We start from the raw sequence: 15,732 nt of genomic DNA on the forward strand, positions 1-15,732 counted from the left end.
ACATTCCCCTGATTGTTTATGTTTGTTTGACTGGAATCTTTTTTCACTCATGCATCTGTTTTAGATCTCCAAAATAATATGAAATGGCATTGAGGCAAAAGCTTAATGTATGTCTCTATTTTAGCATAGTTTGCATGTTATTGATGCTCGGCTGGGCTCCAACTAAAGTGTTCAAGAGACAGTTATCACAGAGTCAGATGAATCGCGTCAGTGGTTTTTAGCTATAAATCAAAATCTTAGAGACAACACATTTGCTTATTTGCTGGGAGTTCAATGAGGAGATTACCACCCTATCTGTTACTCGACAAAAGACAACTTTTGTAGTTAAACAACAACTCCTTTATTGACGCTAGCCATAGTCCACTCCACGCTCCAAGTGCCAAAACCAACAACTAACTTCCTGTTTATTTCACAATAAGAGCCCCTACTTCCTCCTACTATGTCAACACTTATACAGGCATTTATATGTAGTTACATGAACGTAATTAAAACTGTATGTAAATATAAGCATGTTAACAATATCTGTTTGATAGTTAACCAGTTAGTAGGAAAATGGGAAAACTGCTCGTATAACATTTGTGTGAGCTTTAGATCTGCAAGATGTTTCCCTCTGCTTTGAGTCTTGATGCTAATGTTATTTTCTGAAGCTTGTATGTCAGGGGTGTGTAATCTTTTTCACTAAGGGCCACATACAGAAAATTATTTGAATGGTTAGCCCCCTCACTAGAGGTATATTGGCTCATAATTTAAGTTATAAGTTAGCTAAATCAGTCAATTAAATTGTTCTTGATAATTGAATATGCATTTGAGAATAAAAACAGCCTACTTGGCAGCTCATCACTTCAAACAGAAGCCCCAAATTGCTTATTATAACGGAAAATATGTATGTTATAGTTCAACCTTGTTATGAAATTAAGCTATTTGGCTTTTTTTACCAACAAAAAATTGTTAAAATATGTTTTCTACTTTTCGAAAATTGCCGTATTAACACAGGAATGTGAAATATTTGTACATATACATTTTAGAAGTACAACATAACAAAAGCAGAAGTTTCATGGTGGGCCAGATTCCATTATACTTTTTGAATTTGCTGGGGGCCAATTAAAAATGGACTTTAGGCTGCAGTTGGCCACCGGGCCGTAGTTTGGACACCTCTGTTCTATGTGTCCTTAAAAACACGGTTGTTAACAAGTGGCTGAATACTAAACTTAATCAGGCCAAACATACTTCTGCCTTTTGAAGCTGGTGGTGCTGATGTGAGTTATGTGACCTTGGTCTTCTTTCTAACATTAGTATTTTTACTTCTCGCAAATACATTTAGGCTTCAGAAAAGTTGTTCTGTTGTATTGTTTGCCATTGATCTTATCTTCCAAAATCTAATGGAAATATCCCATTGGCTTTTTTTGACAAGGGAGCTAGCATGATGCTAACTCTGGGGCCAGTCACCCCTGCAGGATTCTTTGGATCGAGATATAGTGTGTGAAAATGTTCTAAAACGTCCAGAGCAGCAGAGTTACAGTAAAGCTGGCCAGCACTCCGCCCAGAACCAGGATTATTTCAGATTCAGCACATTTGAGGTTTAGGGCCCCACTTGATCACACCGCTCCTTCAGAAGAACTGCACAGCAGAGTCTGTGTGTGGCACAACAGGAGGGTGTACTAATGCTGATTCAAGTGTGTGTTCTAGCCACATGCCACATCTGGCCCCTCAGGCACCAAGAACAAAATCCCCACAGTGAGTCCCTGGATCTGTGACTACTGGTGGAATATGCTGTGACTGGATTATTTCTATAAATCAACTTTAGTTCTTATTTTTTTTGCCCATTTTCTCATTTCAACTTCAGCCAAAGTTGCAACATGATATAAAATAGCCATCATACTGAAATGATATCAGTGTTACTTAATGCTCATTTTCAAGTGAAATCCTGTATTTTGGGTTTGTACTGTTTACATGCCTTGATTTAAATTCTGTTCGTGTCGTCTCAATATAGTGGTATCGGAAAGAACTCCAGTGTGCTCTGATTGGTCAGTGTTTATGGATCTTCTGCATTCGTGCTATCTGCGTCTCTGCAGTGTCATGCCACACTTTAAAGTTGTGACATCACAGCTCAATGGAAGTTTTGACGGTTTGTCTCAAGGACCAGTTTCTAAATATGAGCTTTGTTTATTTTTCCATGGATTCAGCATTTTGATACTGAAGAATTACTCAGATTCTTTACTTAAGTTAAATTAGTAATACCACAGTTTTAAGATTAGAGAGTTATAGGTTTAAAATGTTACTTTAATGAAAGTTTAGAAGTATTAACAGCACGAAAGTATCAAAAGTCAAAATACAGATTGTTTTTTGGTTGTAATAAATACATTTTTAATGTTGTAATTAACTGTTGGATACTTGGTGTACAACTGAATAACTTAGTAGTATTTATATGTATCATTTAAACAGTTAATGCATTTTAGGTTCAAAGTAAGTTACTATGAATTTGAAATGAATGTAATGGAGTTAAAAGTACAATATTTGCAACTAAAATGTAGTGGACTAGAAGTATAAAGTGGCAGAAAACTGGAATACTCAAGCAAATAAAACTACTTCTAAATTATACTTGTGCTTAAGTAAATGTACTTTAGACCTGCTTCATTATTAAATAAGAAATGGAAATCTCACTTTTAACAATACAATGCAGCTTTTATGATCCAGTTACAGGACAGTGCTCACATTGCATTGTGATGAAAATTGTTTGGAGCCAGATGCAAAGCATAGATAGTATGTAGGCAAACAATGTGACACTATGCAAGAGAAGAGTTCAAAAGAAGGACACAGAAAGAAAAGACAGTGAATGAATGTCTTTCCACTTTTCAAACATCAGAAAGGAGTGTGTCACAGCTCTGATCAAGTGCTGTCCTGTTCTACTGTGCGTTAGTGCCGCCTCTTAGCCGCGTTGACGTCTTTTCCGAAACGTATGGAGCTCTATAGAAGCTGCAGGCGTCACACACAGTCCCTGCAGACGCTGGGGAGGGAGGACGCCCCCCCCCCCTCGTGACGCAACTCTCCCTTTGCCTGTGTGCACTCATGCCTTGCGGGTGCAGCTGTGGGCTTTAATACTACAGCTGTGTTGACAAGAGAGCCATGACATGTAGTGTAAGTTCTGGAACAATGAGAGGGCAGGTCAAGAGAGCCAGAGTAGTCTAAAAGCAAGTGCATTTGAGGTCTCAATGTCATGCTTTCTTTCTGCAGCTATGCATTGTGTGTGTGCATGGTTGGGAAGGTAACTTTAAAAGTTACCTGTAAAAAAATGTAATCAGTAATCTGAGTATCGCAATATAAAAGTAATTTTGCATTAAAACAATATCAAATGCAATGTGAATAAATGCAACACAGAATAAATATGAATACAATGTTTTTACTTGTGTTATGTAAGACAACAGAACATTGTGACCTTAGAAAAGAGGGAAGATATTTAGGATCAAAAATGATTGTATTGATAGGAAAAGCTGCCTTTCATGAAGCATATTCAGTTAGTTTCAACTTAATGTTATTGCTTTCAACTAACCTAATACAGTTATGTGAAATCTGTTGACAATACATTTAATTAACGTTTCAGTGTTTTCAGTGCAGTGTGGCTATAGTCAGGGTTATTTTGAACACATATTCAAAACATATTTGAAAACAAATGCAATGCAAATAAAGACATGAGAAAATAAATGTCAATAAGATGTTTTTTACTAAAGTGTATTATGTAAGACAACAGAACAATGTGACCTTAGAAAAGAAGGAACCAAGATATTTAGGATCCAATATATTAATATGAAAAGCTGCCTCTCAGGAAGCATATTCAGGCAGCAGCCGAACACTGAAGCACATGAGCACATACTACAGTTTAAAAAAGCAGAAGAAAATGCTCCGTTTCAGTTTAACACACACAGCTAAGCTCACACACACTGTCTGATGAACACATAGGTTCACCTGCTGAATTAAAAACAGAACAAATGAACCAAAGAAAGTGAAGCCATAAAGCAGATTCAGGCAGTAGGTGTATAGATTCACTCTGAAAGTATGAGCCTACAGATCAGAACAGCTGACAGAGGAGAGATAATACAAATGTCATCCTGATAGTAAGCCCCAATTTTCAAAAATGTAAAAGTAATCTGATTATCTTTTTTCTTCAATGTAACTGTAAAGGATTACAGTTTTAAAAAATGTGTCTCCTGATTACGTTACATGCAATCCGTTACTCCCATTACCCTGTGTGTGTACATGTAGCTTCCTTTTGTGAAGACCCTACCCCATATTTAATCATGTATACTGTAGAGGGGAACTGGCTGTACTGCTTCCTGTGTAGGAAGCGGAAGGGAGTGGGTGGGTGGGGTTGGGGATTAGAGGGGTGCACGGCCTCGTCTCCCCTCTGTATCTGGTTCTGTTGTCCATGTTTCATCTGCCTTCCATTTCAGCGCGTATCCCCCCCCCCTGTGATATCCTGCACAGAGCAAACACGCCACATGTCAAATATTATGTCTGTCAGTCCCACGGAGCCACTTACTGCTGTGTGTTCTTTATCCATTCCAGGAACAAGGGATGCAAGTTATCAGTGCTGAACAATTGTTGAGTACACAGTGAACATCTCATTAATTGCTAAACTGCACACGCTGTGCTCTCTTAAATTGGACACATGATGTTCTTGCATTAGAACCTGTTTTGATTTTCTTAAAATAAACTGTGTTTTGTAGTAAACAGTAAAGAAACATTTTGTTTCGGCTGCTTCCCCCTTTGCTCTGCAGTGCAGTTGGCTGGAGTGAAAGGTAGCGCGTTACAACAGCGCAGCCACTCAAAGTCACTCAGGGAGTGACGTAATGAGCCAGTAAAAGCAAAGCATTGTATCCTGGAAGTGTGAATTGTGAAACAGGATTCGGTTAGGTTGGGCCACAGCGTTTACGCACATTGAGTCAATTCTAAATCAAATCAACTGTCCCTCCTGGGAAGTTGCAAAGCCGTGGACATATGTGCACATCTTAGTAACCTAATTAATCATCATTTCTGTAAGATTGTGCAAAGCTGGTCATTCATGAAACCTAGCTTTGATTAGCTTTGTGGTTCCACGGATGGGGATGTCAGTATTAGTCTTTCCCGCATTTAAGAAATGAAATGTCTAACACTCATGGATTTCCTTGAAAGTTTGTAAAGAGATTCAAGGTGTACAGAGGATAAATCCTATCATAGCAGGAGCTCCCCTGAAGTTTGCTGTAGCATCACCAGCTTGCACAACCTTTGGTACAGGCATGGATGTCCCACACAGGGACTACTCTTCCATTGCATTTGGGTCCAAAAATACTGTGCTTAAGGAAAACTCAAGTGACCATGCTCTGTGTTGGCCGTTTTTGATAATTAGGAAGGGTTAGCATGTTAACATACTTACTTGGTAAGGTTTAGAAAAAAAAACCATTATGGTTTATCTTTGAAAAAGGTTTGTCTAGGACTTTTGGTTTCACCTGAGACCCAAAAAGCGCTGTGTTGGTCCTGGCCATCTTGTTCAACCTCCTCCCTTTGCAAACTTATATAAGACAGAATAAATATGTGATGTTTCAATTATGACTTTTAAGCTAGGTAAAAAAAGAGGTCTTAATATCTTGTCCACTGTAAGTAAATGAACTTAGTTCCTGACGGGATTGCAAGATGTTGATGACCTGTATAAAGGCAGTGATAGCTTCAGCAGCATGACCTCTGTGCTTCTTCAATCCCACAGGAACATGTTGTTGTTTGGAATCATTTGAATAGATATAGTACGCTGTGGACTTTCACTACCCACTGCATCTCCACACCAATAAATGTAAGTACAGTAAATGTATTTTGTTGTTTTTCTGAACCAGGTTTGAGCACGGCTGTCCAAAGGCTGCGATGTCTTCAAAAATGCAGAGCTCCAGCAGCATGGCCCAGGCCAGGCGGATGGTGCAGCAGCTGAGGCTGGAGGCCAGCTTTGAGAGGATAAAGGTGCCTTTATATCCATTCTCACTACTCTGCTTCTACTTCTCCTGTGTACAGTGACCGATCCGTGCAAATGCGCCAAAAACCCTTACATTAGGAGAAAACATGCTGCACTTAAATACTATGTAAACAAATGTGCCAAAACTAAGGAAAAAAAAGTTAGCTAGCTAGTTTACAGCAGGAATCATGCAATAACATTTTTCAAATAAGCCAATAAAATTTACATGTTGGGAAGAGCAAGCAGAGGTTTGTGATGTCAAACAGCGTCAATTCAGACTGAAGCACATTCACTCATGGGGAGGGGGGTATGCATCAGCTGCTTGTGTGACAGTCAGACAATGAATATGAATCAGTCATAAGAGGGCACGTAAACGGATACATCATGACGCAAACAATGACGCAATGACGCAGCTCCACTCAAGCTCCACTCGGCCTCTGAGCTGTGGAAACACAAGGGGTGCTACAGGCTAGAACCAGAAAAGCAAAAGATCGGATCTTGAACCGTATCCGGTTTGGTGGAAAAGGGTCATATGTCAAAGTAAATAAGTGTGTCGATTGATTTCATTACAGGTGTCCAAGGCTTCATCTGACCTGATGCGTTACTGTGGAGAACATGCCAAGAACGACCCACTGCTCATGGGCATCCCCACCTCAGAAAACCCTTTCAAGGACAAGAAGCCTTGCACAGTTTTGTAAAAAAACTTTCTTTGCCTTCCTTTTGATTCTTATGAGGTAGAAAATATGTTCCGTAGATTCACAACTTATCCTAAGGCCAGTGTCCCCCCCACCCTCTTCCCATTCCTGCTGTAGTTTGAAGAATGTAGTCCTGCCTTGCAGTCAAATGACAGTTTCAGCCAAGAGCAGGCAGCAGTCTGAAGCTGTGGCATTGGATGACAGAGTTCCTGCCTCTCTAATTATCACAGCGTGCAGAAACAAGCCCCCTCAATCATTGGACCAATCAGATTTAGCCTTTCAGCTTTCACCTCTGACTCCAGCTTTCTTCAGGAAACATTTGTGTAGGTTGTGTGCTGCTGATAATAGCAGCCCAGATAATGATATCCTGTCACCGGACCAGCAATCCGTGCTGTCCATCACATGAGGTGAAGTGGAGGTCCAGGGCCCAGATGCACATTTCCTGTTTAGTTTTTCTCATGTTGTCACAATCATAATAATAATAATAGAGTTTGAAATGAAATGTTCCCTGTTCCCTTCAAGCACAGTCAGAGCAACCACATTGTTGACATGCATAATTTAACAGTTCACTTAAAATGTAGATTTTATGACTTTATTTTTTACATGAGAGCAACCCGTCCAGGTACTTTCCATCAACGTCATGGCCCCGCCTCTTGGGATGAAAATATCACAGATTCTGAGGTTTTCAGCAATAACATTAAAAACAATAAGAATACTGTGCATTATTTAGCTAGGAGAAGCCCAACAATTCCATAATGTGTATGTCCTCGTAGGACGAGTGGATTTCTTTGGCTTCAGCATTTTAATGTAGCATCTTCATATACTACTTTGACGATACAGTTAACCTCATTAGCATCATAATGTAGCTTTGACGAAGTGTTTCCCACAGACTACTGACACAGTCCCATTGGCTGGGATTTCCATCCTCTCTCTGGCCTGAAGACACCAATCTCTTATTTCTTTCCATTATTTTCTTTGTAAAAGTACAGCAAATCTGAAATGTTGATGTTTTTTCTTGTTTGCCTTGCAATACATGACACAGCAGCTTTCAGGCATGATAAAACGATTTTATCCGCTTGGCGCTGATTCTTCGTTTTCACCAGAAAGGGGGCGGGGCCATCGTTATGCCAGGCAGTAACATGGGCCTGCTCTCATCTATTAAGAATTGTTTTTGCCAGTGCCAGGGTAAAGTAACTGTATGTAGTCCTTTCTGCCATTCCCATTATACTCCAGACTTTCAATAACTACTTGTCCTACTCTTGAGAAAACAGTCTAAGTGTTTTCTCTATTATTTTCTTTGTATTGGCCTTTATGAAAGAAAAATGAATATAAAACTCAGTCCAACTATCTGTAATATTTAAATGTGTAAAGCTAAAATGCCAGTAAGAACTTTTGAGATCATTGTACATTGTTCATGACCCTCTTTAAGAGGTACTCCTTGAATTAGACATTTTATTATGAGGCCATCATTGCTGGAAAAAAGACCAATCTGTGCCATCTTGTCAGATATAAATATATATATAGAAACTTTTCTAAGGTCAGTATGTTCTATCTGCAGAGCTGAGGCTTGTTGCTCTATTATTCAGGCACTTAGAGACCTGCTGTACTCTTGAGCTGAAAAACATTCCATGTTCACAAGTGCTTTACTTTTTATTTTGATTAGATTTTATTTTATGAGAGGACTTATTACTGACAGTGTGCAGCTGTGACTGTGATGTGTGTTTTGGTGCTGAAGCAAAAATATAAGCAGCTAATTAAACTACAATTTCACCAGCCAGGGACTTGATAATGAAACTACCTTTGAGTCACATAAGTGCTGTTGTCTAATACTGTGAACAGGGAGTAGGGAGTATATGTTATCATGACATTTTATTACAGAATGACTCATGTTCAATAAATAATTTAGATATACAGTATATCCCATACATCCATAACTATTGTGGCGCAGTGTGTATGAGCCACAGTATGTGCTTTTTAAAGTTGTTAAAGTACTGATTTTACAGATTCATTCCTAAAGCATCCTTACATTCAAATGTTTTGACGTTTAACTTTTTGATTTAAAACTAAACATGTTTTTTTTAATGGTGTATTTTATAGATTTTTACTGGTGAATAGGAATGTGTGTTTTAAGTGGAGCAACAATATTACACTATGTGTGGTTTCTCACATTGTGTGTCTGCCTTTACCTGTCTGTGCTAACTGTCAATAAAGCTATGGAAAACAAGTCATTCCTATTGGGGGTTTTTTCTTCGACCCTAGTAATATATTCCGTTCTATTTACGTTCTGTGAGTTCCAGAAATAATTAGTGTTACATTTGTTTTCTGTGTAGAATGGAAGCATTTATCAGTTTGTATGTGAAATACCCACTTGTATAAACCAACTGACAGTTATCAAAAAGCTTAAGGTACAGAAGATTATAAGGATCAGAGAAAAATGTTAAAGAGGCCCTATTATGCTTTTTGGATTTTCACTTTCCTGTAGTGTGTTCTAGGTTTTGGTCTGCAAAGAGTACAATTCCTGTGTTCCTTTCAGAGGGATTTTCTATCCCACATTGCATTTTAAGAATGAAGTTGCATTTTTGAGAATACATCAAACATCACGCGTTAGAAAGTCTTAATTATCATCATTTCTAAAGCTTTTGTAGCGAAATACAAGAAAAGATGTTCCTCCTCTCATTTATCAATGGTGTGTTTATGGCTTGTTTGACTGCCAAGTTGCAGACAAAATGAAAATATGCTAATTTAATATTAAACACATTAGCATTTTGTTTTGTTTGGCTGTTAGTAAAGGTCCTTCTTGTTGTTCCCGACTTCGTTAACCTGCACTCATGTGTACAGAGTCCCTATGGCTTTACTTCCTGTCCATGTTCTCAGAGGAAAAACCCAGATCCTCAGTGTGCATCCTGCTGGTGTTTGACATACAGTTAGTTATTTGTGGGAAGAAACTCATACCATGAGATACCTTCAGTAGATGCAAACAAGGTCAAGACAAGAGCAGGAGGAGTGTTTAGTATCGGGGAAGGAGCCCGTAAACATTCTTGTTTGCTCTTATTTCTGTACACACAGGTTTCTCTCTGTAGCCCAGGGCAGGCTGTTATGCAATTGTTGCTGAGCAGCCTGTTCTCTCAGGTGTGATGTTTCATCCACAATCAGGTCAGGCCATAATGTTTGGCCCACATTGATGCAATCCTCACTCGAGACAGATGATGAACAGCCAGGCTTTGTAGCAGTGATTGTATTAGCTGTCAGGGCAGACGGGGGAGGCTCAGGGATAAGCTCAGTATCTCTTATATCTCACCTACTTTCTGCCGCCCCTCCCTGTGTGACCTCAAGGCTATGATCAAAAAAACAAATGTGGTTAAATTGGGTTTCATTTCACACCCATTCCACTCTGTTATTGTTCCACAAAAACCAAATGTCAGACTTTACGTTGGCATTATTTCCCCTCAGCAGTGAGCACTTGTTTCAGCTTTAAACATTTCCAAAAATGAGTAATGGAAGAAAAGGTATTACATCACACTGAAAATACTCCACTGCAAGTAAAAGGCCTCCATTTTAAACCTTATGTAAGCTAACTAATGCGTGTGATGTAATAGGGGTTTCAAAATTCGAAAGAACCATTCTGCAGAATCGTTTTTCCTGTCATGGTTCAATTATCTGACAGCTTTTGTTCATTTGAAAATCTCATTATTTATCTTTATAACTGCAAATTAATCAGCAAAACAATTGATCATGTGTTATGGTATTGCTAAAATGCGAAAGCAGTACGACAGTAGGAATGTAAAAACAACATTAAAGTGATATACGCATCAATAATCATACCAATAACATAACATATATGGTACGGAACTGTGCCGTCTTGCTACTTAAAGTTCATTTTGATGATTATACTTGTTACAGTGTATGACTTAAATCAAATATTTCATTAATTCCTCCAGCACAGCTATTATATATGACGGATTAATATTACTGCTGCGTTAATGTGTTGCATGATACTGCTGTAAGACAGTTGTGCTACTTTTAAAGACCAGTGCTCAGAGAAAACTTTATCCGTCAGTTAATCAGCAACATTTACATTTAAAATCATCCCCATGTATGGAGATGTGTGGTTTTCACTGGACAGGAACGGCATAAAGGATTGGTATCTGGAATTAAAGCTGTCAGACTAATGAAAAGAACAAGTTGTCCTCTGATACGGGGGGAAGTTACAACAGTGGAAATGTTCAGATAAATGACAACAACCTAAGTAAAGTATATGATTATATTAGTTGTCAGTAGTTTCTAGAATACAATAATAATAAAAAAATCATTTAACTCAAAGACATACCTATGAATAATAACACATGAGAAAATGATCATGCTGAAGTGCTCTCTTAATTTATTCGGGGGCTGTATAGGATTCTGAAATTGTGCTTAACAAGAAACTTTAACTTTTGGTACCTCACGTATCATTTCATTTGATTACTTTTGTACTTCTAAGTAAGATTTTGAATGCCTGTAACATAGTTTTGTAAAATTCATTATTGCTACTTTTACTTAGGTATACAATCAGAGTACTTCTTCCCCTCTGCTGTCAGTGCCCCCCCCCCCCCCCCCTGCAGCTCTGTGCTCGCTGCCTGTTAATTACAAGTGTTACTATTGTCCGTGTGAGAGTGGTCAGGGGGAACGCCTCTATTCACAGAGCTATTTTTGGCCATGAAGCTAAAGCACTGTACAGCTCTAGCAATGGACACCTGAATAGCCCTGACTCATGCACCCATTGTGCTGGGACCCTCTGTGTGTGAGCGCTTTGTCCCTCCCCATTCTACGCAAGCACCAATTATTTCTGGTTGTCTCTTTTTGCAGTCTGAAATTAGTCTTTAACGTGTTTTTTTTTTCTGGTTTTCCTCTCTGCTATTTTTAGCCCATTCAGCAGTAAATGGAGCTCTGATGCGTAGCTGCAGGAGGTTGTAAAGGAGCCGTACCAATAAGCAGGTTTACTCTACAAAGACAGTTCTCCTCCCACTGCTTTCTGAATGTGCAAAAGGTCACATTTTACTGGAGTTCCCAGCAAAGTCTGTTTCATGGCTGTAAAGTTATTCAGTTTGCTCACGTGGCACTTTGAAAAACTTGTTTCACTTTTTGTTTCATCTTCTACATTTCCAAGAATAATTGTGTTCTTTTACCTCCTTACATTAGTTACTTTGCAGATTTAGATCAATAATAATATAATCAATCAATAAAATATGATGTAATATTACAGGCTTTGCCAGCTGTAACACTCAAGTGATGAACACATTAATGGAATGGGTCAAACTGTTTGATGAGAAATGTTACTTTTTAAAATTCAGTATATCCTTAATCTGAGGCTTTTGTACTTTTACTTTAGCAACTTTTTGAATGCAGTAATTTACCAGTAATAGATGTTCCTATATTCTGGTATTGCAACCTTTGAGTAAAAAAGATGTAAGTACTTTGTCCACCCGTGTCTGTAACTGTCAAACTACAACAATGTTAACTTGTAAATAAAAAACGTTTGGCAACATACAAAAATGAGAAGTTATTTTTAAGGACAACCCTTAAAAAACCCAGATCATTATCTTTTTTTTTTACTGTTGCAAGCTGCACAAAGCGTGAGGTATGTGTTGGGTTTCTCCTCTAACCGGCACAGTGACATGCCAGGGCGAAATCCAAAGCCTGTGGTGCAACATGCTGAGCTCAAAGTGTTCTCTGCTGGTGCACGAGGCGTTCACTGTTCCTCGGGACAGTGTACAACTCCCTACAAGCACCTGAAGCACCTGGAAATCATGGAGGCAGAACCACCCTGGTAACTGTTGCTTGTTTGTTTATTTCAAAGTAACAAGGCAGAATTCCATGAACAATAAATATAACTCATTAAATTAATAACACGTAAAAACATCAGTTAGTGAACAAGTGGAAACATTGCATTGCTCTTAAAATAATAATATTAATAATAAAGTGTGAAAACTTTCCCTTTAGAGTGATCAAAGTGACACGTCTTAAATACTATTAAATAAATGTGCTGTTAAACAAATTCATGGATTTGGTCAAATTTTCTTGAGGAATTCCTGGATCCGAGCGCTCTGACTGCTCCAGTTCTTGGAGGCGTGTCAAACTGAGGCTCTGTGTCTGCCCCCCCCCAGTCCTGCGTTTGTGCTCCCCACCATGTGTGCCTGTCAGCTCACACGGCTCAGCTTCCTGTAAAGGCTTCTTTCTCGGCAGAGAAAGGCGCAGTCATACGTTGGAAATCCTGGAACGCAGACTGCTGAGTCACTCCTCCTTGGCCTGCGAGTTCACCATGACCCGAGAAATTGGTTGGAAAGTTTGGCTGACGCGAGTTCTTTTTTTTGCTGCCCCTCCTGCCTCTCTCTGGGGCTCTTTCCAACACAGACATCAACACAGGCCCTGTGCAGTTACTTTTCCCCCAATGCACACCATACATTCATATTCCACAGCGCGTTTCATCGGTCCGGCAGGTTAATAACAGGCACCCACTGATCCAAACAGCGGCTCTCTCTGCAGAATCTGGTCACTTTGCTCAGCGCAGGGTCCTTCCACAGGGACGACTGGGGATTCTGCAGGAGGAAGCACATGAAATGAAATGTTAAAACAGACTGCAATTACACAGAGTGCACAACTACTCCTAGCAACAGTTCCTTATAAGTGTTGGCAATGATCTTAAAACTGTTTCCAGTCTGAAGGGAAGTGAGCAACATGTAGTACTACAGTAAACACATATGAGTAATGGCACTTACAGTAACTAGGACACAGTGCAGGTCCACGGGCTCCCCTCCAGGCTTCACTCCTCCCAGGATTTCTGCCAGACGCCTCATGTTGCTCACCCGCAGGATGTTAATGTCATTCTCACAGCAGAATGCCTGGATCAAGGTGAAGTGAATCTGGAGCGCCACATCCTCCTCGTCGTCTGTGGTCAGCAGACACAACACCACATTGTCTGGATCACTGCACGAGACAAAGGCAAGACAGAGTTGTCAGGAAAAGGAAATACAGCTCACCTTAAGAAGAGGAACAGTAAGCAGAGGGGAAGCTGCAGGAGTTCTTTTTTTTGTTAACTTACGCATTTAGTGACTTTGCAGCCTCATAGACTCCAGCAGTGATGCAACCCTGAGGCAATGCAGAGCTCAGGACCTCCTCTAATGCTATAGCCACCGTTTCCATCCTGAGGAGATAAACATTACATGTGTTTATTAAAAGATATCAGCCAGCAAACACATAAAACAATGCAATTACCGGGTTTCCCTTCCATTCAAGAGAGCCGTTTAAGGCACTACCTATGCAAAGTGGATGTAAAATGAATGTGGAGAGCAACGCGTTTCTGCAAGCTTTCTGCAAGTACACATATGTTAAGTGTTAAAAACATTAACAATTGCATATTTTAATTTGAAAAACGTTCTAAGGGGCAGACCCTGGACACCTTCAACAAATACATGCAGCTGAGGTCTTACCAAAAAAAAGTAATAACAAGACTTTAATTTAAAGGTGTGTCAAAGTAATCCATGAGAACACACTGAAACGTGTTAAGACTTTACAATGTGCACATATCTGCGTCATACATATTTGACTCGGAATTACTGAGCACATAGTGTTGACGCAAGCTAAAACAACATAGTGAACGTGCGCTAACGTTAGCATCATTATTTAGGTTAACGCCAAAGATGCTATAGCTTAACTTAGCACGTTATGCGACCGTTGCTCTTGTGTTACCAGCAAGCAATACTGAATATGAGACGACATGAGCCTTAATGTCAGCCCCAACTGACTGCATGAGGGTAAACTCATGGGCAGTGAAACAAAACGTGTCTAGGTTAAGGTATTTGCATAGTGTTAAAAACGGAAGTTCACATCAAAGACAAGTCAGTACCAAGACAAAAAAAGAAGAGAAATGCAAAAAATGTGCAAAACAACACGAGCTTACCTATCTGAAGAATTATCTCCACCAGTTTCTTCAAAAGTCATATTGCACATCCGAGCGGTTTGGTGTGATAAAATATCCAGAGCGGAGACACAGTGCTTCTGTGTGCGGAGATTCTCACCGTGTGCGGGGCAGAGAGACGCTTCCAGCATTAACAGCCGCTGCCACACTGCTCATTTGCATAAAGCCGTCCCATCGGTCACTGGCAGCACTGATTTCACTTTCACCTCTTTGTTAGGAAATATAGCGATACCATGTGGCTGTGTCAGGGATTACACACAGATGTAGGAAAGAAACTTCAAGTTAATCACAAAGTCACAACTGTCAATTCACTTTGATCAGAGAGACCTATGGCAATTATAGTACCCGCAATGGACCAGCAAATACAAAGATAAGAGTCATTACAAAATGTAATGGATAAAAAAAATGTTTAAACAAAGTTGGAACCTACATTGCAGTTTTTCAGTTAACTTGCTAACTGTTTAACGAACTGTTTATTAAATATAGCCTCTATATCTATTTATTTTTCTTTTTGTGTATGCATAACTCTTTTGCAATATTGTCACAAATGTATAGTCTGTTACTTCATTTAAAATTTGATTTATGTTCATATTTTAGCTCTGTATTTGAAAAGACACAAGTTTATCTCTTTATGATTTTTCATTATCTTGCATGATCTTGTTTTAATAATGCATATCTTATGAGCATTGTTGTATGGAGCCTGAAATCTAAGATGTTCAAATCACAGAGGGTGGAGGACAAAGAGGAAAAGCATTTTCAGTGGATTTATATTTAAATTAGAGGTTATTGTGTAGCTTATCCAGGTGTTATATTTTTATTTTGCAAAATGAAATTTGATATATGGCTGCACTATTTCTTAATGCTCTTAATGTCTTTCATTTTGTAAAGCACTTTGAATTACCTTGTGTTGAAAGGTGCTAAATAAATAAACTTGCCTTGCCTTCACATTCACTTTTGAATTTATCTCTGGGGACTGATAAAATCTGATTGCCAAAATATAAATATTATCTTTAATGATTGTATTATTTATTGGTTTTTGCTAAATCCGTCAGATAAATGTAACCTAGTAAAATATTCAATATTTTTTTAGATGTAGTATAAGTTTAAAGTCA

The 15,732-nt window shown here is 39.0% G+C and overlaps 2 protein-coding genes across 7 annotated transcripts in view; one reads left to right on the top strand and one right to left on the bottom strand.

Moving 5' to 3' along the window:
* Positions 1 to 8,890, top strand: part of gng12b (guanine nucleotide binding protein (G protein), gamma 12b) — a 31,854-nt gene extending 22,964 nt beyond the window's left edge. For all 6 annotated transcript variants that reach the window (XM_063890552.1, XM_063890553.1, XM_063890555.1 and 3 more), the window contains 2 exons: positions 5,859 to 5,979; positions 6,544 to 8,890. In XM_063890552.1, the coding sequence (XP_063746622.1) occupies positions 5,887 to 5,979; positions 6,544 to 6,669 (219 nt within the window). In that variant the 5' untranslated portion in view covers positions 5,859 to 5,886 and the 3' untranslated portion in view covers positions 6,670 to 8,890. The remainder of the gene's footprint in view (positions 1 to 5,858; positions 5,980 to 6,543) is intronic.
* A 3,583-nt stretch (positions 8,891 to 12,473) lies between these two features.
* gadd45ab (growth arrest and DNA-damage-inducible, alpha, b) lies at positions 12,474 to 14,756 on the bottom strand. Its single transcript, XM_063892235.1, has 4 exons — positions 14,603 to 14,756; positions 13,745 to 13,846; positions 13,422 to 13,629; positions 12,474 to 13,241 (listed from the first exon to the last, which is right to left on the bottom strand). Exons 1-4 carry the CDS (start codon positions 14,749 to 14,751, stop codon positions 13,128 to 13,130), a joined length of 573 nt encoding a protein of 190 aa, XP_063748305.1. The 5' UTR covers positions 14,752 to 14,756; the 3' UTR covers positions 12,474 to 13,127.
* Between the last annotated feature and the right edge of the window lie 976 nt (positions 14,757 to 15,732).

Source organism: Eleginops maclovinus, chromosome 9, assembly GCF_036324505.1.
Source record: "Eleginops maclovinus isolate JMC-PN-2008 ecotype Puerto Natales chromosome 9, JC_Emac_rtc_rv5, whole genome shotgun sequence".
Classification (NCBI taxonomy): Eukaryota; Metazoa; Chordata; class Actinopteri; order Perciformes; family Eleginopidae; genus Eleginops; species Eleginops maclovinus.